We start from the raw sequence: 23,978 nt of genomic DNA on the forward strand, positions 1-23,978 counted from the left end.
CTTAAATAAAAACCAAACAAATTAAAAAACACAACTCCATTCCTAAACAATTCTTAGTTATAGGAACAAATTCTACTTCACATCTGGCATTAACAGCTCCACATAGTCTGTTTGATTCCGTCGTAATACATTTCAGTCTGATTTGTTTCACAGCCTTTTGCCCCTTACCCCCAATTACATTTGTTCTCTTCTCAAAGGGGGGGAAAGCATTAAAGCCTGCCTCCTTTTTTTCCTAAAATAAGGCCTGGAAACCCTGTGGATGTGGTAATTTGTGCCTTCTTCACGTTGCCTTTGTGTAGTTAAAAGGAAAAAATAATATCTCATACTCTGGGAAGCCTCCTGAGACTATCCGTTCTGCAAAAGCTAAACATCAAGGAAGCTGCCTATTATCTCTGGTTCCTATGAGGCTGGAGGAAAACTCATAATGATTCTAGCTATATCTATCATCTATCTATCATCTATCTATCATCTATCTATCTATCTATCATCTATCTATATCTATCTATCTATCATCTATATATCATCTATCTATCTAATCTATCTATATATCTATCATCTATCCATATCTATATATCTATATCTATGTATCATCATCATCATCATCTATCTGTCTGTCATCTGTCTATCATCTTCAAGTGCCCATTTAGATTATTAAAATGACTTGTAAGCTATTTTACCATTTTCATCACTATTTTACAATACCCTTCCCTGAGACAGCTCTGTGGCAGGTACCCCAAATGTGACAGTCATTCTCTGCACCCCTGCACAAGATTCCCGTCTCCCCTTCTACATGAGACGAGATATCTTCTCACCACTGACACTCAATTGGAAGTATTACTAAGATTTAGTGTAACAAAACATTAAGCCTTTTACATAAGACCATAAAAGTTAGTTGCCAGCAAAAATATTACTTATCATGCTTTGACCTCAACTGTGTGCCAGCAACCAAACCCTCTTATGAATAGAAATCATTCATATTTATTTATTGCATATAAAAATGTAAGAAGGCCTAATTATCTGTCCTACCCTGTATTCATTGCATGCAGCACTGTTTCCATTCTGTTGCAGTTCATCTTCCACCAAACACTACATTACTTGCCTGCCTGTCCTCTGTGATGAAATTGCATAGCATACAGATCCTCCAAGTGTCCCTGTTTTCCAGGGATGTCCCTGATTTAGAGAAGCCATCCTGGTTTCTGATTTGATTCTGGAATGTCCCACTTTTCCTTAGAGTGTCCCTATTTTCATTGAATAAATGTTGGAGGGTATGGAGTTATCCGACCCCCAAGTCATCTGAAGGCAATCCTGTATTGGGAAGGTTTTTTTTAAAACATTAAATGTTTTATTATGTTTCTATATGTGTTTGAAGCAGTGGCGTGGCGTGGGTTGTCAGCACCCAGGGCAAGGCAAGTAATTTGCGCCCCCTAACCCGTGGATTTTAGCACTCGATCCAGGTAGGGGCAGAGAGCTGCGAGTGCGAGCGCCCCTCCCAGATGTTGCGCCCGGTGCGGCCGCCCCCCCCTGCACCCCCCACACTACGCCACTGGTTTCAAGCTACCCAGAGTGGCTGGGGCAACCCAGGACTCAGCTATATAGCTTCAAATAAAATGTTTTAAATGTGTTGTAAAGTGCCATATACAAATGTGACATTTGGCTATGCCAAATTCAATGTATTTTTCAAAACATTTCTTTAAAAAGCACAGCGTTTTTTTGTGTGTAGATTCTACCCCAGTAAGATGTTGGAGGGGGGTGTAAATAGTAAAATTATCATTATGGATGGGACGTCCTTATTTTCATTGGAGAAATGTTGGAGGGTGTGAGCTTACATAATTTACGCAAGGAATTATGTAAATGACGTTATGATGTCATTACATTATTCCACCCCATTCATTTTAATACCAGGGATACACATTGCAAATGTGGCTGGGGATCTCTGGTTTTATCTCTGACTACAAACCAGGATATCAAGCAACAATCAGAGCCCAGTTTGATATCCTGGCTTGTAGTCAGAGACTGAACCACAGTTTCTCAGTTCTGATGTAATTGGAAACTGTGGCTTATTTATTTATTTTGCATGAGAGAGTAGAGGGGAGGAGGAAGCACGGAAAGCAGAACGGGAGTGTGGGTTTAATATACTATGCTTTGTTATACCAGGAGTGTTTTAGCTAGGCAAATGGCTGATTGTAATCCAGATCTTCCCTGCCCAACTCCATTAAAGGTAAAGGTAAAGGGACTCCTGACCATTAGGTCCAGTCGTGACCGACTCTAGGGTTGCGGCGCTCATCTCGCTTTGTTGGCCGAGGGAGCCAGCGTACAGCTTCCGGGTCATGTGGCCAGCATGACGAAGCTGCTTCTGGCGAACCAGAGCAGCACACGGAAACGCTGTTTACCTTCCCACTGGAGCGGTACTTATCTACTTGCACTTTGATGTGCTTTCAAACTGCTAGGTTGGCAGGAGCAGGGACCGAGCAACGGGAGCTCACCCCATTGCGGGGATTCGAATTGCCGACCTTCTGATCGGCAAGTCCTAGACTCTGTGGTTTAACCCACAGCACCAAATACAAAGGAAGTAGTAACCAATAGGATACCATTTGCTTCCTTCTCCATTTGCTTCCATTCACTTAAACATTCCCTAAATTGCCAGTAGCCAAGAATGGGCATTGTACTTCTACAAAGGCATAATTATTGAGTACTGGAGTTTTGTTAACCCTCTTATCTTGCATGCATTGCTTCTGAAAACAAAGGCCAAAATGGTATTTGCTTTTGAAGCTTTTGGCACATTTCATCCCTCAAAACAAATGCATTTTTAATCACAGATTCAAATCGATGGCAAGTTCAGTTGGGAGGCTGATTGAGAGAGGTGTTTCATCTTTAGACAAGGCATAACTATAAAACTGTAAGGAGCTGCCGTCCTGATGGAAATTGCAGCTGCTGATTCTTTTTCTGTGTAGAAATTGACCTTCATTGATGCTAAATGAAAGAAGACATTATACCAAAGAAGTGTTATGCCACAGAAAAGAGTCACCCACTTTTCTGACCCCTTTGGAAATGTTCACGTGAAACAATCTCATGAGAATAGGCTTGCATGATGAAGTTTATGCTACATTTAGCACTGTGCATTTCCAACAGATCTTTTCAGAGGTGTGGCGAACCCCTAACAAGAGGAGTTTTCAGTAATTGCTCTGACTTAAATTGTAGTTTTGAAAACTGACAGCTTGTGCTCAAGGGACAATCTATTCACCAGCGCTCACCCTAGGTTTTATCTTATAATTCCTATATGCCTTCATGCAAATCAGCTGTTGATGTGGTCTATGCATTTTGCTACTTCCACTAACTGCCTTCCTTGCACTACATTGGGCTGCTGGTGCATCTTTGCAAGACTTTTCTGAAATCATCATGAGAAAATTTGCTATCTGGGCTCCCCCGTTGTTGTTTTTGTTTCAAAGAGGTGATGTATTGTTGTGATTAAAGGCAAAAAGCAGCTCTTTAGTAATTGTGCACAAACGCTTGCAGGCTTCAAATTAGAGCATGCTTTAAAAACCAACTATTATAATTTCAGCTAAAATTGCATCTTTATCTGTCTTGCACTGAAGTAATTATAATTTTTTCCCCATTTTGTATGGGAAGGTACGTACAGTGGGACAAGTGGAGGCCTGTGGCAAGTTTATAGAAATCAAATGTGTAAATTATTATATTTGAACTTGAATTTAATGGGGATTTTTCTTTAAGTGCTTTGTGAGCAATAACAGTAGCTATTCCATTTAAATTATCTCACATGCTCTATGTGTAAACACAACTCCCACTTACTTGGATAGCCAGAGAGCACCCTGCAAGCAATGCCTTTGAATCAAGTGAGAAATTGCATTTATTTTTCATATCTTGATTCCCACCTTTGGCAATGGAACCCCTTAATTAGAGATGGGAATCCTCACTGGTTATCCCAGGACCCTTGGAATTACGTTTTATAGACACACCAGAGCCAACCTGAATAACCTGATGACAAAGCATTACAAACCAGGCACAACAAAAGGATCTGCCCTAAAGACTGGTCTAGAAGCTGCTGTTGGTGCAGAATGGAGTGGCTAGGTTGCTAAGCGAAGTTACTTGCCATGATCCTGAGACACTGCTTTTAAAAGAACTGCGCTGGCTGCCAGTTTGCTGTCCACAGTCAGGTTTAATGTGTTGGTACTGACCTATAAAAATTAAAGCAGTTTATCTGAGGAAATGCCTTCTCCAGTAGTGGATACTAGGGTGGAATGGAGTGTAGATGCCCACCTGAATTACCAGCAGTTGGAAGAGGAAAAGTGGCAAGTAGCTTTGCTGTGCAAATGCACCGGTGGAGCCAATAAGGTGCTAGCTCACCCCACCAAGAGTTGCCATCCCAGCCCACCATTGATTACTGGCCCTCTTCCATATTGACCTGCTCTTTCACTAAGATCTTCTAATGAGGCCCTTGGAGGGTTGCCATGCATCTGGAATTTCCCGGACAACCACAGAATACTGCAGTTGGAAACAGTATCTGGGCAGAAATCAGGGAAAATGTCCGGACGTATGGCAACCCATGTTGGCAGTCTTGTTTTTGCTGATTTTCCTTAAAAATAGCTCCAAAACAACCTGCTGAGGTCCATCCTGATGAGATCCAGCTCACAGCAAGCAGAGGCAAGGCCTTTTTGTTTTGGTGAAGTCCAGTGTACAGTGGTACCTCGGATTAAGTACTTAATTCGTTCCGGAGGTCTGTTCTTAACCTGAAGCACCACTTTAGCTAATGGGGCCTCATGCTGCTGCTGTGCTGCCGCCGCCCAATTTCTGTTCTTATCCTGAAGCAAAGTTCTTAACCTGAGGTAATATTTATGGGTTAGCGGCGTCTGTAATCTGAAGCGTATGTAACCTGAAGCATATGTAACCCGAGGTACCACTGTACTGAACAACCTCCCCTCTGAAAGAAAGCAGGCACCAATGGTGCCTTGCTTTCAGAACCTGCTAAAAAAATTATTTATTCTCCCAGGCCTTCACTGGTCATTATTACCAGCTTACAGAGATTTGCACTGGTTTATAACTGATGCTGTATTGCTTGTTTTATTCTATTTTTATGTGTGTGTGGTGTTGTTTTTTTAAGAAAAGTAAGTGAACCACTTTGACATTTTTTTAAACAAGAAAAAGATGGTAGGGACACCTTTAAAATAAATAAATAATGTCAGCATCGCACATTACCTAAAGCCAATTACGTGTGCATCTTGATATATATCAGCCATTTATGAATATTTACATAATGTTTACCAGAGTAACATTATGTAAATATTCACAAATGATTGAAATGTGTCATGATGTATCATGGGGTGGGGGGTGGGGAAGAGGTGAATTAAGCAATGCTGGTATTGATATGGAGGTGAATCTTTATTGCAATAAAACAGGAAGAAACTAGAATGTACCTAGGGGTTGTTGTAGATAAAAAAGATGGAGAAAATGTAAGTCTCTAATAAGTCGTATGAGAGCAGATACAGAATAATGCCTCTGAATACCAGTTGTTGGAAATCACAAGAGATCCTTAACGATGATGCACTGTGAGCTTAAGATCTCATCATTAGCTGTTGCTTCCCTGCAGCAAAAGGATTGGATTTCTAGATGCACAACTCTCTAAGCAGTCTCTTTGTATCATTCTGCTAACTCTCATCTGCTACCTGGTTCTACATTTTCTTTTTCCTTTGGCAGTTGCATTTTCAGGCCTTGGCTTCACCACCTTCTACTTGGCTGGGAAGTTGCATTGCTTTACCGAGAAAGGCCGTGGGAAAAGCTGGCGGCTCTGTGCAGCGATTCTACCTCTGTATTGCGCCATGATGATCGCTCTGTCACGCATGTGCGATTACAAGCATCATTGGCAAGGTGAGCCATGGGAATCTCCCCCTTGTGTCAGTTGTCCATGCTCTTTGTCTGCTATAGTGATTCTTATCCATGTACAGTAAGGGGAAAGACAGATCACTGCTCTGATTCAGTATCCACACATAGGCTTTTTTTTAAAAAAATAATACAATAAATCTTTTAAATGAAATACAGGGCAGAGGTAATTAGTTAAGGCTTTTTGACCCAGTTCATTTTTGTAATGGTAGGCTTGTAAGTGACATCTGTTCCAATTTCAGAGTTGCTCTTCCATGAATAATCCAGCAGAGGCTCTGGCTTGTGGAACATTTTTTCCAATTTCCTCTTCCCCATCCCACTTCTCTTGTGACTCTGGGGGCTCTCCCAATCCTCTGGAACAGATTTTCCAAGGAAAGAAGGGAATGTAGGTTGGAAGGGAAATTGGTATTGATGGCAGTGGGCATCCCATAAACAGCAATTTACTCACAAGATCTCTGGCTACAAATTGGAAGCTAGATCTCTGGCTAGAGGTCAGCAATTAGTTTAGCGAGTGTAAAACAGAACGGAGTTGGCAAGGGTCCAAGCTGTCCCCCATTCCACCTTACAAATTTTCTGACCCCAGGGTATTCCTTTGGAAATATATTTTTTTATTTACATAATAAAGTAGAAAGAAATGATGGTCCACTCTAACTGTTAGTTTACTGAGCCAACATGTGTCCCTTTTTGTGTTATGTTTTACTATAGATACCAGTAGGTACTGATTTGAGGTACAGGCATGCATGTATTTGATTTACATCATCAAGTGTTATATCCAGGCATCATATGCTTAACTGTATTTTCAGGATGCTTCCTCTACTGCAGAAAGCAGAATCACTGTAGATTAGATCTGTAGTTAACTATATAGATAAATACTGTATTTGTAACATCATACTATAGATGATATAACATTAACACAGTCAATCCAAAATATAGTGAATGTTTACATTCATATGAACATTAGCATCCCAGATGAATCTTATGCCCAGAATCTTAGAAATAAACAGATGGCTGTTAATAGACTCCTAAATGTGATTTGTCAGCATACACTGGTGTTTTTTTCAAGAAGTGGGGGAATGTATAACTATTTTCAGACACACACAAAAACCATTTGCTATAGTCAGCATTTGTGTCTGAATGTCTACGTTCTCTACATTTTGGGTGTTGCCTATTAATTCAATTTTTTGATAACCTATCTTAAACTTTGAAGGTCTGGGAGTAGATTATCCTCTGTTTTTGACAGGGGATTGAATAATTTTATCATCTGGTGTTTTGATCCAGCTCTGAGCAGTGGCGTAGCGTGGGGGGTGCCAGGGGTGCCGACCGCACCGGGCGCAACATCTGGGGGGGCGCGAGTCCAGAGGGAAGGGACAAGTTCCTTCCTTCGCCGGGCTCCCCGCCGCCACCGCCAGCCTTGCGCCCTAGCGCGCGCGCCCCCCGCCGTCGCTGTGGCTAATATCTTGGTTAAATGTCCTGGTTTTATTGTGTCAAAAATAATAAAAGTAGCAATAAGTAGCTGAAGCCCCTCATTTGAGTGCACACATAGGTGCAAAGGAGTTTAATAAAGGTGGAACAAATGGGTGATAATGCCCAGAGAGAGGGTGTTAGTCATCAATATCAATTAAAACAAAAATGTATTGTTCAGCATGGCATGTTGTTGTTTTGCTCTAATTGCTTGATAGAACAAAATATTAATTTCCTCTAGTGGTTTCAAATAATGAACAAGTTTGAAGTTGGATGCAACCTTGTAAATCTATTCAAATTACAGTTGCTTGGAAATTACCTGGGTTGGTCTTAAAAGGCACAAATTTCATTTACTTAACACCAATGTAATAGCAACAGCATAACCCAGTACAGTCGCACCTTGGTTTTCGAACAGCTTAGTTCCCGAACGTTTTGGCTCCCAAACGCTCTAAACCCGGAAGTGACTGTTCCAGTTTGCAAACTATTTTTAGAAACCAAATGTCTGACGGGGCTTCTGTGGCTTCTGATTGGCTGCAGGAGCTTCCTACAGCCAATCAGAAACTGCACTTTGGTTTCCGAATGTTTTGGAAGTTGAACAGACTTCCGGGACGGCTTCCATTTGGCTTCCAGTGTACGACTGTACTTATGTGATAACTGGTTTTGCTGCATGGAATGACTGTCATAGACCAGCTTTAATAATGAAGTGTTTTCAAGTCATTATACTATCCACATGACAATTGTAGTTGTTACTATTAAAGTGAATATGTGGAATTGTTAGCACCAGCACTAGTCATTAAAGATCATATGTTTAACCAGAGTGGTGATTCTCACTTAACCTTTGCAAGCGATTTTCAGGTCAATAGCATTTCCAGATAATAGGCTTCATAACAACATGATATAAACCCCAAATTAGTCTTCTGCCACTTCTAATAATCACACTGAAATTGTATATGAACCCTCTGTGGGTTTCGTTTCTCTTCAGCCTCTCTGTTGCCATCCGCCAAGATTTGGAGTGTGAACTTCAGCAGTGAGGAGTCTGCTGCACGTGTGTAAGCTCCTTACATGTTTTAGAACAGGGAAAGCTATTGTAGTGCTCTCCAGATGCTATGAACTACAACTCCCATAAGCCACAACAACCCTGGCCATGAGTCAGGGATGTTGGAAGTTGAAGTCCACAACATTGGGTTGCCTACCCCAGCTTTAGAATCCTTATATATTTAAATACAGCAAATTGGGGCTCTAATATATGCAGGAAGCATACATGAGTGTAACAGGCTCTTGTAACAGTGTAATTCACACTGTTACACTGAATGTAACTGTGCAGAAGCTCACCTTTTAATATGTAGAGGACAGCGCTGGAGGGCATTGGGGGGCAGGGAGGCAGTTACCCCAGCTTCCTTCTCTATGTAATATCAATCTTGTAGGGAAAGAAATATCTGAAGACGGATTCTCTGGGTACAGTTTCTTCTGCTGACTATCGAAAGTTGACCAACGAAACTAAAGTGTAAGAATTTTGCAGCTAAAGTATTCCAGGTCCTCTTTAATACAGAACATGTTGGTTAACCAAAATCAAACACGTGTGATTCCTACTTTTCTTAATGTGTGTTGCTTGTTTCAGTTGAGTTACTGAATATAACAAGATGATCAAAATAAAAACCCTAGGTGATAACTAACATTAAAGCCAGAAAAGTTTCTACCAAATCGGGGGGTGGGGGGGGTGGCTGACACGTGTGTTTTACTAGACCCCAAGCTCCAACAGGAGCAAGGCATTAATCAAACAATTAATTTTAATGTGTGGACATGTTGCCTCTGAGCAGAGCATAGGATTTTGTTTTGAGGACCGGAACCAGGTGAGCTTCTACATTTTTTAAAATCAGTCTCTGGTCATTCCAAGCTGATTTCATTTCAGCAGTCCAGTTTAAGAAGACAAGCTATTTTGTCGTGAAGATTGTTCAGTGCCCGCTGGTGTGGTGGGGCAGAGCCACCAAGCCACCCTCCGCACACTAACTGCGCTATTCCCCTATCTGAAGGGCTGGGAAGGCCGTAGTGAGTTCATGCGGTATCTAATTTGGGGGCTCTCTCCCTTTCCTGTAGTTCTAACAGTAATATAAGACTTTTTAGCAAATATTGTTCTCCTTTCCCTCCCACATCTAGATGCCTTTGTCGGAGGGGTCATCGGCCTCATGTTTGCTTACATTTGCTACAGACAACACTACCCTCCATTGGGTAACCTGTCTTGTCACAAGCCTTACGTCAGTCTGCTTGCTCAGACTGTGCTGAAGAAAGAAGAGGCACCCACAGTGGATAATGCAACCAGCCTGCCTCTGGAAGGGATAACAGAAGGTCCGGTATGACTAATACACATGCAGGATGAACTTCTAGCCCTTTCATACATTCCGCCAATCCAAACTGGTCTCTCTGCATAACAAATGTCTCTTAAACAGCTGTGATTCTGCCATACCCCTCCCTTACTTTTCCATATCCTTTTCTTTCCCCTCACACACCTCTGTCCTGTGTTTCCCACACCCTCCGTTCCATGCAAAAGCAATGATTGTTTAAGGGGACAAATACAGAACTAAGATCCGTGAGATGCCGCTCATGATTACTAATCTCTATTTACATGGCACTTCCAGCGTGCAGAGTGCTAGCTTATTCATACTTACCAACAGCCGTCTGAGGCAGGTCATTATTATTCCCATTTTATAGATGGGTGGCAGAGGCTGGAAGAGAATGTGTTGCTCAAGGCCACCCAGTGAACCTGTGGCTGAGCTAGAACATGGATCCGGACCAACTCTTACTCGGATGGACCATACCGACTGCAAAGGGATTAAATATCTTCTGCTAAGAAGTTAAAGGCATTCTGAGCTGTGATTGACACCACACCTTCTTTTCTGAAGGCATTCAACATGTATCAAAAAGGTTTCTTTCTTTTATGTCTCATAACTCTGTATGCGGTTACAAGAGCATTCTGCGTGTCTCCTGGTTGTCTAACACGTAGCAGTGCAAATATCTTTGTGCCGCCCACCAAGTCTGGCAGCGTTCTTCTGTGCTGACTATAATGAAATGATGGTTTTAAATATACAAAAGAGCAAGAGCTGGAGGAGGCCAAGATTGCAGGCATCAGTCATTCCTGAGCAAGATGCCCACAGCACAGTTATGCAAAGACCTTGGAACTCTCAGCTGGCAATAACGTATATTGATAGGATCACTTGGACACTCTTAATAATAACACATTAGTGGAACGTTTTTTTCCCTTTCCCTTGAGAGCATAATTTACATTCAAGCTGAATAACTCATTGCCAAACAGCAACTTGTAGTCCTTTTTTTAAAGTAACAAAACAAAAAAACCTAACACCGAAAATATCCTGAATTGTGAAGGTGAAAAAAACAACACATTTTTGTGAATATGTGAGCTAGAGTCACATTAGTTTAATGGGTTTTCCTTCCTTTGTTTATTTGCTGGGGGTTTTAATAGTTTGCCATTCATGGCAATCTGTTTTTGGGAAGATTGACTCTCCCTGTCCCCACCAACGCTATATTAACTTGTGTTATCTTCTGCATCTGCAATTCTGAATCTAGCACTTTCCCAAGTACCTTGTTTGCATAGCTGTCAACGTTTCCCTTTTTTAAAGGGAAATTCCCTTATTCCGAATAGGATTCCTCGCAAGAAAAGGGAAAAGTTGACAGCTATGCTTGTTTGGGAGGCTGCTGTTATATTACTACAAGTGCATGCATGGGAGGGTGTGTGTGTGGCAGCACTCAGTGGCATATATGTGAACAATCGTAAACCTCATTTCAGAAGTCTGTGGCAAAAAGCGAGGACTCCCAGCCGAGCATGCTGCTTTGGTGAACTCCATAGGGACCCTTCACTCGTGTGCAGCCTTTCGCTTATGCAAGGTTGTTGGCAGTGTTCGAAGTATGAACTAGCCCACTGTATTTTGATAAGTACCTCAGGCTGTACCTCAGATTCGTGAACCTGCTGTGATATTTCACAGGCGTGCACAAGACTGCATCTACTGACAAAAAGGTTTATATCCTGTTCATTATTCCATCAGCCCCTCTTCAGATTTCAGATATCTCAGCAAAAACTCACAAAGTCATTGACCACTGTTTGGTGTGGTGAATAACAAGGGTGACTCAAGGGAGATTTTTCTTTCTTCGGTCCCTCATTGCACACTGCGCACCCAGTGTTGGGAGCAATGCTCACAGCCTCAGGACATGAATACAACGTGGTCCAGGTTGCTGCCTTGTGCATCTTTTCCCCAGTCTAGTTAGGGATGCATTGGTGAAGGTCTCTGCCACCCTTATAGGAGCGGAGCAATTATGTAGCATATCCACATTCATTAATCTTTCCCTCCTTTATTTCTTCTTCTTCCATTAATTCTTTGTGCAAGTGTCATACTGCAGTGAAATCATGTCCCTTTTGATGGCAGAAAGAAAAACATGCCGCTGAAATCTTTATAAAAGCGTATTAGGGAAGAAGATGTTTTATGTAATAATCTGACAATGGGATTTTTTGGTTTGATCAGCTAGCTGGACTAACGGAGGCTGCTTTGATCAATGCTACCCATTATGGTGCTTTCAACTGGAAGGGATTGCTACCATAGCTATACTTACACCTAATGTGTGCCTGATGGACTATGCATTGGCCTAGTCTGTAATTTAACAAGCTCACATCCCCCTATAAAAACTGAGCATTTTCTTTGCCAATTTTTTCCTTTTTTGCGGGGGGTCAGGGGTTACCTGAAGGAAGTGATTGTTGGTTGACAACTATGCTTTTTTTGGGTCAGAGGTGAGAACAGATAAACCCCCCTTTTTAAAATAGATCCATTGCACACAGTAAAATAAAAAAAATACCCGGAATGAGGATTGTATATACTGAAAATATACAATAAATTTGAATCACATTCTTTTAAAAGCCCTGTAGAATTTAATAGGAAGAGACATTTGTGTTCCTGTGTGTGTTTTTTATGTAAATATATTGGGATGTAAAATATACTGTGGAGATATGGATCTTACACCTCTGTATGTATGAGAGAAAAGGAAATTATGAATGGGTGGAAAGTCAGAATAGTATCAGGATTCACTTTTCCTGAATATGCAATGACATAACTTTTGCCTACCTTATAGAGTTTGGGAAGTTTTGCAGTATTTCCCCCAATGATCAGATACAGTGGTGCCTCGCAAGACGAAATTAATTCATTCCACGAGTTTTTTCATCTAGCGAATTTTTCGTGTCGTAAAAGTTTTGGAAAAGCTTCAAAAATCACCAAAAACCTCAAAAAAGGCTACCACACCATGTTCTATGAGTTGCTCCTCGAAGTCAAGTCGCAACTGTATTAACGGTGTTAAGAAAAAGGAAACAAACTTGCAAGACGTTTTCGTCTTGGGAAGCAAGCCCATAGGGAAAATCGTCTTGCGAAGCAGCTCAAAAACCGCAAAACCCTTTCGTCTAGCGAGTTTTTCGTCTTGCGAGGCATTCGTCTTGCGGGGCACCACTGTACTTACATATACTCTGAACCACTTGTCTTTACTGTCTTACTAGTGAAATTTTCACAATGGTCCTAGATTTATATTTTTGAGAGAAAAAAATTCTTACAGAATGAATTCTGTTATAGAGGTGCTCTAATTTTTTTATTCAGACATCTGTCTATGCATGAAACAAACTGTTCAAAACCTTAGTGTGTTATATGTGCCAACTGTGGTTGGAGGAGGGACAGTGGGAATGTCCTGAAGAACACCCAAAGCCTTTGTCATGGGAACCGGCCTTTAAGCAGGAGGCGTTGCTGAAGTTGCCCTGGGCTTAAAAAAGCTTTCCAGGAGGTTTAGCTGCTCCTGTGCCTTCAGGTGTCCTGGTGAGACTAGTAGATCAGGCACAAGGTTTCTCTCCAAAGGTCTGTTTTCCTTGCTTCGTTTCCTTTGAGGCTGGCCCCAATCTGCTATTGTACTACTCATACATGTCCTCCACCAATGTCACTATATTTGGGATAAAAACTGAAAGTTGCTGCACTGGCACATCTCGAGTTTCTAAACCAGGTGGAGCTTTGGAGGCTACCAAGTCAAGTTGCCTGTATGGGAAACTTCAGGCCCAGGAGGCAAATGCAGCAATCTAGGCCTCTCTGTCTGTGGCCCTTGAGACCCCCCTCTAGGCCATACATCCCCAAAGCCACATGCCTCACCAGGCATGTTCCTTGAGTGTTTTGACTTGGCTGAAATATGTAATTGAACTCTGATAATGCGTCTTGATGGAGGATCAAGAGAGGTGTGTTAGTGTGAAGAAGCTAGCATACTGTATGAAGGTAAAATTCATGCTTGTTGCTCTTACCACTTTTGCCACTGATATGTGGCCCCCAGAAAGTTGCCCAGGTTGGTGAATGTGGCCCTCAAGCTCTGGCTTAATCCATATGTTTTTTTGAAAAAACTTCTCATGATGGCCCAGTTTACAGGAACAAACTGAACATGGTGTCCATTTCAAAAGCAAGAATGCAACCTCTTGTAGCAAGCCATTTGTGCACCACAATTCAGTATGCAGAGCATTTGACTTCCACCGTACTATTCCAAGCTCTTTTCTGTGGCTTGCAGTGTCAATGGCAAAATTGGCCTGGTCACTATGTAGAGCAGCTTCACTCTGCTGATTTGAATGTAGCCACTGTTCCAGTATGCATTTGGATCTTGGCTTGATTCGCATAATGATGTTAAGGTATCATCAATCATTCTTAATTTTCCTCATAAATGTTCCCTCTTCCATAACAAAGCTGCCTTCCTAGTTTCCTCTCACAACAAGACTGAATGTTTCTAAGTGATGCATTAAATGCATTTCGTTCTGCCTAATTCTTAAAAATGAATGAAATACATAGGCTCTCCTCCAGAATGTTGTATGAACTCACCATGTCTTGGAAGAAGACATCCTTTCCTCCTCCAGCCATTTCCACCCATTTCCTTAAGATATAATTAGAAGACTTGCCAACCATTAAATGAATCCCGGCTAACCAGATTATAGAATGTGGCATTCAGTGTCACAAAAATATATCTATACTGCTAGATAAATAGTTGGGAGAGAGTTTGCAATGCGGCAAAAGAATGAAGTGTATTTAATGGAGGTAATTACACTGAGGGCCATAAAAGAATCCATGTAAAAGCTTTTGATTTTAATGTAATTAAAATTTACTGAGGATGTAATGATGTAAACCTTACGGAAATATCCAGAAGAGCTGCAGTTACTAGTGCAAGATGGTGAGGAAAAGGCATTTTTGTGGATCAGTGTCTTTTTAATTTTGTGCTTTTAATGTGAAGGAAATGTAAATGCTGTAATGCACCAATAAAAATGAACTTGAATGTGGGAACTTTGTACATTGTGATGCTGTAATTTTTATTTTGTTGGCAAGAGACTTGGCTTTCTAAGCCTTACTGACTTCTGAATGTTTATAATGTTGTCAAGTAGCTGTCATCAAGCTAGTATTGGGAAGTACCCATGGTTGTCTCACAAAGGAAATGCTGTCTGTAATATTCCTTGAATCCCTAAATGATCTTATTTCTTTCCTTTTTATACAACTTCCGCAATCCAATTTTGAGCTTCATTCATGTTTACCTCTCTACGTTCTGCCAGGAGAAACTGTGGTTTCTGTGATGCATGTGAGAGCGACTGATAGCATATGATGCACGGAAGATTCTGTGCATCAAAATGTTTGGCTTAGCAGAGAAGGTATATTATGTCCTTTAACTGAAAGCAAGTAGCATCACATTCTTAGGGCCTAATCAACTCAGAGCAATAGATGCCCAGGTGACTTTGAATTATAGCTTCATGGGAAAATGGAGAGAAAAGAAAGCCAGTAGACTATAAACCAGGTTTTTAACACAGCTGCCTGGTTCAGTGGACACATTCAGGTTCTGGGTATCTGTTTCTCTGGCAGTGAAACATGAATTATGATTCAGTCTTCTGCTTGTTTTTTTTAAAAGCAGAAGATGCTAAATTTTGGCTTCATTCATCCTAGCCCTATTGCTGGTAAGTTGGTAGAAGCAGAAAATGCATAGATTAATTACAGGACAGTAGAGATTTGTCTCTAGTTTTGCATCTGTTTAATTTAGCACAGAGATAGCCTATGTGGCTCCCTCCAGACATTGCAGACTCCAACTCCTATCAGCCTCAGTCAGCATAACTAGTGGTTAGGGCAGATGGAAGTTGTGTCACAAAGCAGATGGAGGGCACCATATTGACTACCCTTAATGTATTATTATTATTATTATTATTATTATTATTATTATTATTATTATTATTATTATTAATTTCAATTTATACACCGCCCTATACCCTATATAATTGGTCATGGTTGGGGGACCTATTTCCCTTCAGGTTTTTCTCGACTACAACTCCCATCATCCTCGATTATTGGCCATCCTAGTTCAGGCTGATGGGAGTATGAGTTGATGATATCTGGAGAGCCACAGATGCCGTACCCCTGATCAATAGTTTTAATAAAGCTACTGCTATATTTACAAAACACTTATTATAGCTTCAGGCAACCCAACTGCACAATTTATTTATTTTTGATAAGTGGTTCCCACATTCTCAAAGCAGTCCTTTTTTTGTTCCTAATTCTTATCCCTTATGCACAATAAAAATTCAACCGTAGCTATATTACACAATATTTTCTTGTTGGCAGCCATCAATGCATACTGAAATGACAATGTGTACATAGGCAGAATTTGCCTTCTGTGCATATAATAAGAACTCACTCAAAGAGAGCTTTTGGCAATCAGCAGATTTGTGCTATTTCATACAGTGGTACTCAGTGCATTGGATAGCTGGTCAGATAACTGTGAGTAAAGTCTGGTTTAGTGGTATCATTGAAATTTGTATTTCTAGGTTCACAGATATTAGTCTTGCAAGCATACAATACTCACCTGAAATATAAGGTAAGGATTATATATCCCGACATGTAATAGAAGCAGCCAATAGTAGAGGCAAGAAGTGATGGCAAACTGAAGGAGGAAAGGGAACACACAGTCTCTCCCCCTACAACTGTTCTGCTGCAATGTGTAAGGTACAATAATTGGGGGGAAGATTATTTTTGAGCCAATCCAGTTTAATCTGTAGTGATTTCACCTATCACTAGTATTAAGATGAAGCCAATATGCTTTTTGTGTGTGTATGTGTGTGTATGTGTCAAAATTCTTAATGAATTTTATTAGTATTTTCCACACAATAACAACACGAAAGATATCAAAAAATAATAATACACATTGTTATACAAGCCAATATGCTTAATATACAAGCCAATATGCTTGTATGAATCTCACAAGAGAAATTTCACTACTCTTATACTCATTGGATTTCTCCCAAAATCCCTTGCCTGCAAAGTTGCCTTGAAGGTTGACCATTCTGAAAGTCAGACACAGAAACTGTACTATGGAGCCTCAGTTCCTTGGAGATGGCTCTGTGGGGGTGATGTCAAATAACATGTAATAAATGAACGGGAATCTCTGTCACTTTGGGTAATTTCAGACCTGGAATACTGATTTGAAACAAAACGTATGAAATAGGTAAGCCTTTTGGTGCCAGTTTGTTGTGGCTAACCTGTGGCAGGTGAGTATTTTCTTATATAGCTTAAATTTATATTTTGAGAAAAAATGGTCTGGAGTTATCATCATCATCATCATCAAACCTTTTATTGGCATCACATACAAACATCCATAGTAAATCAATACAGAATTACCACCTCCCCAATGTCACAGAACATTTGTCAAATGAAAAGAGGCGAAAAAGTCTAACGTTACAGCTCTAGGTCTCCAGGGAGATCAGACGTCTGCAATGTGTTTCTGCGACAAAAAACCAAATAAAGATATTTAGCCACTAATTTGGTGAGCTCCTGATCATTCCCCAGTAATAGAAAATGTATGACCTCCAACTCTGGTTTCCATTTGGGGATACAAAGTTGATCTAGAAACTGCTGGCGGAGATCAGCATATAGTTTACATTTAAGAACCATGTGAGTAAGAGTTTCCAGCAGGTGGTCTTCACATGGGCATATTCTTTCTCCTTCCACCATTCCCGAGAACCTACCCCAAAGGAGGTTTGATGGGTTTGAATTAAACCTGGCAGAAATTCAAGATAATTATAATTAGTTTCATGTGCCCCAGAAAGTTTAAAGTAAAGAGGGGAAACATGTTTTCTCTGCTGCTGCTGCTGCTGCTGTTGTTAGTTCCTGGAGTTCAATGTCCCACAACCTAGTTTTATTATAGCCTTGGCAGATGGTGGAGGCATCGATTGCAAAAAGTTCCATTGACAGTCCAAGTTGCTGTACCTTTATGTTCAGCTGTTGTAGCCATGGGGAAAGAAGTCTGACAAGACTTCGCTGAGGAGAGGATCTTTGTCTAATGTGAGGTAGATGTTTAACTAACATAGAAGAAATCTCACCCAGGCAACGGTCTCTACCTTATGTTGACCGTCTGGAGTTATGGCGCAACTAGTTATATCATTTTTCCTAAGGAGATGAATGCCTGAAAATGGTCTTTAATAGATTCTAGTCACTGCTTGAAATAGCGGTCAATGGTGATGATGTCCTAGGGTAAGTTACAGCAATATAAATACAGCATTAAAAATGGTTTAAAATAAATTTCAATCAAACCTAGAAAGTGTCCTAAAAATATGTCTCCCAAGGTGTCAGAGGCCCAGGGTGAAGAGGGGTCAGCCACATCTAAGGAGTGAGCCAGTAAGTTCCTGAGAAATGTAGAGGTGAAGAGAAGAAGATCAAATGGAATAATATGAGGCATGAGAAAAAAGGAACTCCCTGTGAGGAGAATAAAGAGGGGGGAAAGCGTCTGAAGGGACTATGGGAGTGCTGGCAACAGATCCAAGAACATTTTCAGTATCAACTGGAGTCACTGCCAGAGGAGAGTACAAGCCTCCAGAGGAAGAATGAAGAAACAAATGTAGAAGTATCAAGATGAGCTCTGTGACCCACTTAATACTCAGTTGTAAACGTCAGGATGGAGTTATGTCTTGAATATCACCAGGAGAATATAAAGTGATCTGGAAAGAATCAAAGGAGGGAAGGAAAGTCAAAGTTTTGATTGCTTAATTCATTATTAGAATGTATAAAATGTAGCAGAATTTTAGTCACGGCCACTCAGGGCCAAAGTATATGATATGTTAAATGCGTGACTGCAATAAACCTGTCTTGATTTTTGTTATTTGAAAAACATCCACCAGGGGTAGGGAAATGATGCTCGCCAATGGCAGCTTTTCTACCCAGCCAAATAGCAGCTACAGGGGAGTCGTCCCCCCCCCCCGCTTTTTCATTTTTTTATCAAGACCACCGGGACAAAGGATCAGCCTCATCCCTGTGCAAAATAGCCCTGATCCTTATCCTCACCCCCACTCCAAACAGCTGCTATTTAAATAAGGAAAATCAGAGACATTAAATGCATTCTTGTCTAGTTGGACAATTATTTATTATTATACAATCAATTTATTTCCTTTCCCACCATAAGGCTAATGTCTCTATTGGATCATTAAAAAGCTCTCACCATCTTCATTAGGTAGCAATTGTAAATATTGTCCATAGAAAACCCCAAGAAAATAAATGTTATGTCCTTGGAGAAATCTTCCCAGTTCCATCTGAACACAAATGTCATAATATGATGTTTTCAGTGCAACATAAAAACCTGGTAAAGCTCTCCCTACTGAGATCCACAAGGGAGACTATTACGCTGATCCTACTGACATTTTAATGGGGGGGGGGGAGGAGTTGAAATAAAAACGTACATTTGATTTTTTAAAAAAAGATTTATTTTCTCCCTTGGAAACAGAGTACCCAAGAAGGATGAAACATTTAAATGTAAAGTATTTGGTTTAAATTGCTACGTACTTGGAGATTATGTCAGCCATTTTCTGCTGGAGAGAGCCACTGCTGCTCATATCTGATGTGCTAGCACACTCTTAACTACCCAGCTTTTTCCTCCAAAACAAATACAGTGGTACCTCGGGTTACATACGCTTCAGGTTACATACGCTTCAGGTTACAGGCTCCGCTAACCCAGCAATAGTGCTTCAGGTTAAGAACTTTGCTTCAGGATGAGAACAGAAATCGTGCTCCGGCGGCGTGGCAGCAGCAGGAGGCCCCATTAGCTAAAGTGGTGCTTCAGGTTAAGAACAGTTTCAGGTTAAGTACAGACCTCCAGAACGAGTTAAGTACTTAACCTGAGGTACCACTGTACCTCAGATAGAACATGAACCTTCTTCTTTTCTTTAAACGGTTTATCTACAATATCCCCCATTTTATCTTTGTAAGGGAGCAAGCTACTGAATAGGAACCTGGTCTATGACTGGTGAAGAAGAACACAAGGTGAGCCCTCCTGGATCAGACCAAAGGAAAATCTAGTCCAGAGAAGCCCACAGGCAGATTGTGATGGCAGTTCCTCAGTGCCTAGTCTTCAGCTGCCTCTGGTCCTTGGGGAAGTACAAAGCCGTCATGAGCAGTAGCCAATGACAGCCATGTCCTCCACAAATTTGCCTACTGCGCCTAGGGATGGACGAAAAATGTAACTCAGTATGCATCTAAAGCCAAATCTATCAAATTTGCACTTTACAAAACAGTGCACCAATTGAAACACAGCTATCCTTCAAAATTTGCACTTATCTGAGTTTTATGATACAGTTCCCCAACCAAACTACTTTTTACAGAAATACATATATTTAGGGAAAGTGTGGGTAGAAATGAAGATATTAGTGGAAATAACTGACACCAATGCATTATATTAGGGGAATTTGCTTGTAAAGATTTGTACATTGATCCACAGAAACATGCATTCATTAGGAGAAATTTGCACTAAAACACTGATGAAATTTCATGAGGATTTTTTTTAAAAAAATCAAATATCACTACAAAATGTGGAGAACTGAATTTAAGATTGTAAGAATGAAAAACGGAAGGAGCCAAAAATGGCACATTCTTCTATCCCTAAGTGTGTCGAACTCATAGCTGTCAACGTTTCCCTTTTTTTAAGTGAAATTCCCTTATTCCGAATAGGATTCCTCGCAAGAAAAGGGAAAAGTTTACAGTTATGGTCCAACTGTTCTTCCATGCTACTAAGTGTTTAAAGAGGAATATAGGAGAGACCAAGATAGGTTTTGCCCATTTAAGACTGGGAAGTCATTTCTCTACCATAGAGAGAAGGTAGCTATCTCCCTTCAAAGATTATTCCATCCATCTGGGAGTTATAAGAAGTGTTTGGAATTTGTAGCATTCTAGCAGTTGTGAAACGACAGGTCCAGATGAGCTCATTTCCTCCACGCATACGAGCAGAAAATGTTCTAATGAAGCTAGCATTATGTATCCACCTAGCTTCCCTTTGGATATTGAAACAGAAGCACTTCAGGAAAGAAATACCTCTATGAACATATGTCTCCGCTTCTGTAAATCTCCTCGGCTGAGAAAATATTTGCTTGCTGGAGAAATTAGCACCAACTACTGATTACTTTATTCACAGGAGCTGCTGCCAGCTACATATTAAGAACAAAAATACTTCTTTCTACAGATGTTCCAGTGCTGTCTCAGTTTTCTTTCTGTTTCATGTCAAGAAGTTACCAAACGCTCAGTTGTGAATGGTATGTTATGTACATCCGGAAATACTATATTAGGGCTACAATCTTATGCCAATGCCTATCTTATCTTATCTAAACATAATGTAAATATTTTCAGTGGCCCAAATAAATGGAAGATAGAAAAAACATACATCTTGATTATATGGGAGGAACAATTTTATTAGCTGTAATAAGCTTTGTTGAGTCATCTCAAACACACACACACACACACACACACACACACACACACACAAAACTGGGGAGACCCAACCTTTGTTGCAGTGCTAATGCTTCATTTAGGCTTTAAAACTCCTATACAGTAAGGAGCGTTTTGGGGGAAGGTTTATGCGGGGGGGGGGGGGAAGAGTCTCACCGGAAACTTTACCGTACTCCAAAACTTCACAAATACAAAATATATTAACTTCAGAGAATGCTCCCAGTTCTGTAGGCCCTAGAATATGCATAGGCAAACTTGGCCCTCCAGATGTTTTGGGACTACAACTCCCATAATCTCTAGCTAACAGGACCAATGGTCAGGGATGAGGGGAATTGTAGTCCCAAAACATCTAGAGGGCCGAGTTTACCTATGCCTGCCATAGAACTTTGGAGCCTGTGATCAAGCAACGATATTGTAAGCTCCCATTAAGCTTCCACAGCTGTTTGATTTTCATTTGCTAAAGGTACCATGAAATGTGACATTTGAAAAGGAAGATGGGATAGAAAAGGCACCGTCTTTCTCCACTCCCTCAGGACAGTCTTTGTCCTAATGAAATGATACCTCAAGTCCTATTGCATGAAATGTAGTCACTCGGTAAAATAATTAGTGTGTGGGTTTTATTGCGTACCACCTGCTCAAAATTGCCAGTCGTGTGGCATTTTTATAATGAGGAAATTAAACCTTGTTATTCCATTGCTTCTCTCTGTGTCCGTAGGTGGCAAATACAATCCTGAAGAAAATGTGTTTTTCCTTCATTGCTGCCAATTTACAATTCTATTAGTCTGCTAGTCTGTTGCCTTCATAGGCCTGGTCATTTCCTCCACAGACCTCTCTGCATCCAGTCACTGATTTGGCTGTAGAAATCTCATTCCTAAAGCATTACCAGAATAACTTCTTGCCAAGTGACCCCCTGGCACCTTGGACCAGTGTGTTCCCACCCCCTTCCAACCTGTGCATTTGCTATGTCAGGTTGTTAATTAGAAAGTTCTTCACATCCCCTCTAATCTCTTCCCCCAATTAAGTAATTACATGTCTAGGCTGATACTAGGAAGTCATCGAGGAACCAGCTATTACAATTAACTGATTTGATTACAGAACTATAAATTGGATAAGCTGTTTGCTGAAGAAGTATCAGGTCAAAGCACCATATGCTATTCTTATTTCATATTTCTATTTATAAAGTTTTTCATACAAACATAACATCACAAAAATAATAAGGGCAACACAATATCACGAGAGTACATATATTAATAATGGAGTAGTTGTTAAGCTATAATTTTGAGACTAATAGATAATTGAGAGAATTTTTTGCAGACATTTTGGCCAAGAGATTGAAAAAAGTATTGATGGAAGAGATCCATAAAGACCAAGCGGGCTTTCTCCCAGGAAGACACATGTCTGATAATTTGAGGAATATAATAGATATTTTGGAAAAACTAGAAGTGAATATAAACACTAAAGCAGTTTTGATATTTGTGGACGCGGAGAAAGCTTTTGACAACATCTCTTAGAGTTTTATGAAGAAGAACCTACATGGGATGGGGGTAGGCCAAGGCTTTGAAAATGGTATAGGTGCAATATACTCTGAACAAAAGGCTAAATTAATTGTAAATAATGTGGTTACGGAAGAATTTAAAATAGAAAAGGGAACACGACAGGGGTGCCCAATCTCCCCACTGGTTTTTATATCGGTTCTGGAGGGCCTGCTAAACATGATTAGAAGGGACCGGTTGGTTAAAGGTATACAGGTCGGAGCTAAACAATATAAACTGAGAGCATTTGCAGATGACTTAGTGCTGACGTTACAGGAGCCAGAATCTAGTACTAAAAGGGTTTTAGAATTAATTCAGGAATTTGGTCAAGTGGCTGGTTTTAAACTGAATAAGTTAAAAACCAAGGTTTTAGAGAAAAATTTAACACCGATTGAAAGAGATAGGTTTCAGAATGAGACAGGATTGACTGTGGTAAAGAAAGTGAAATATTTGGGGATTAACATGACAGCCAAAAATGGGAATTTATTTAAAGATAATTATGAAAAATGTTGGACTGAAGTGAAAAAAGATTTAGAAATTTGGTCAAATTTGAAGCTTTCACTGTTGGGCCGAATTGCTGTGATAAAAATGAATGTATTGCCGAGAATGTTGTTTTTATTTCAGACATTGCAAATTGTGGACAAGATGGATTGTTTTAAGAGGTGGCAGAGAGATATCTCTAGATTTGTCTGGCAGGGCAAGAAGCCCAGAGTAAAATTTAAGATACTGACAGATGCAAAGGAAAGGGGTGGATTTGCCCTGCCAGACCTTAAACTTTACTATGAATCAGCAGCATTTTGCTGGTTGAAAGAATGGCTACTTCTTGAAAACACAGACATTTTGGATTTAGAAGGTTTTAACAATGTATTTGGCTGGCATGCATATTTATGGTATGATAAGGTCAAAGCTCATAAAGCATTTAAAAATCATATTGTCAGGAAAGCTTTGTTTAATGTTTGGATAAGATATAAGGATTTGTTGGAAAATAAAACCCCAAGGTGGCTGTCACCAATGGAAGCAAAAGCTTTGAAAAAGCTCAATATGGAGGCCAAATGGCCGACATACTGGGAAATTTTGGAACAAGACGGAGATAGATTGAAATTGCAGAGTTTTGAGAAATTAAAAAACAAAGTGAGAGACTGGCTTCATTATTATCAGATAATGGAGACATATAATTTGGATAAGAAAATTGGCTTCCAGGTGGAAAAGTCAAAATTAGAAACAGAACTGTTAGAATCCAAAACTAAGAATTTGTCAAGAATGTATAATTTGCTGTTGAAATGGAATACTCAGG

General features: G+C 40.3%; 1 protein-coding gene across 2 annotated transcripts in view; it reads left to right on the forward strand.

Annotated features, from left to right (window-relative positions):
- The window catches only part of PLPP4 (phospholipid phosphatase 4), an 82,313-nt gene extending 69,794 nt beyond the window's left edge, over positions 1–12,519 (forward strand). The window contains exons 6-8 of one of the 2 annotated variants that reach the window (XM_081193074.1): positions 5,710–5,880; positions 9,508–9,696; positions 10,060–12,519. In XM_081193074.1, coding sequence (XP_081049200.1) covers positions 5,710–5,880; positions 9,508–9,696; positions 10,060–10,109 — 410 coding nt within the window. In that variant the 3' untranslated portion in view covers positions 10,110–12,519. Of the gene's footprint in view, positions 1–5,709; positions 5,881–9,507 lie in introns of both variants that reach the window. The other variant, XM_081193075.1, reaches the window with a different exon arrangement.
- The last annotated feature ends 11,459 nt before the right edge of the window (positions 12,520–23,978 follow it).

The sequence above is a fragment of the Podarcis bocagei genome, assembly GCF_964188305.1.
Source record: "Podarcis bocagei genome assembly, chromosome: 4".
Classification (NCBI taxonomy): domain Eukaryota; kingdom Metazoa; phylum Chordata; class Lepidosauria; order Squamata; family Lacertidae; genus Podarcis; species Podarcis bocagei.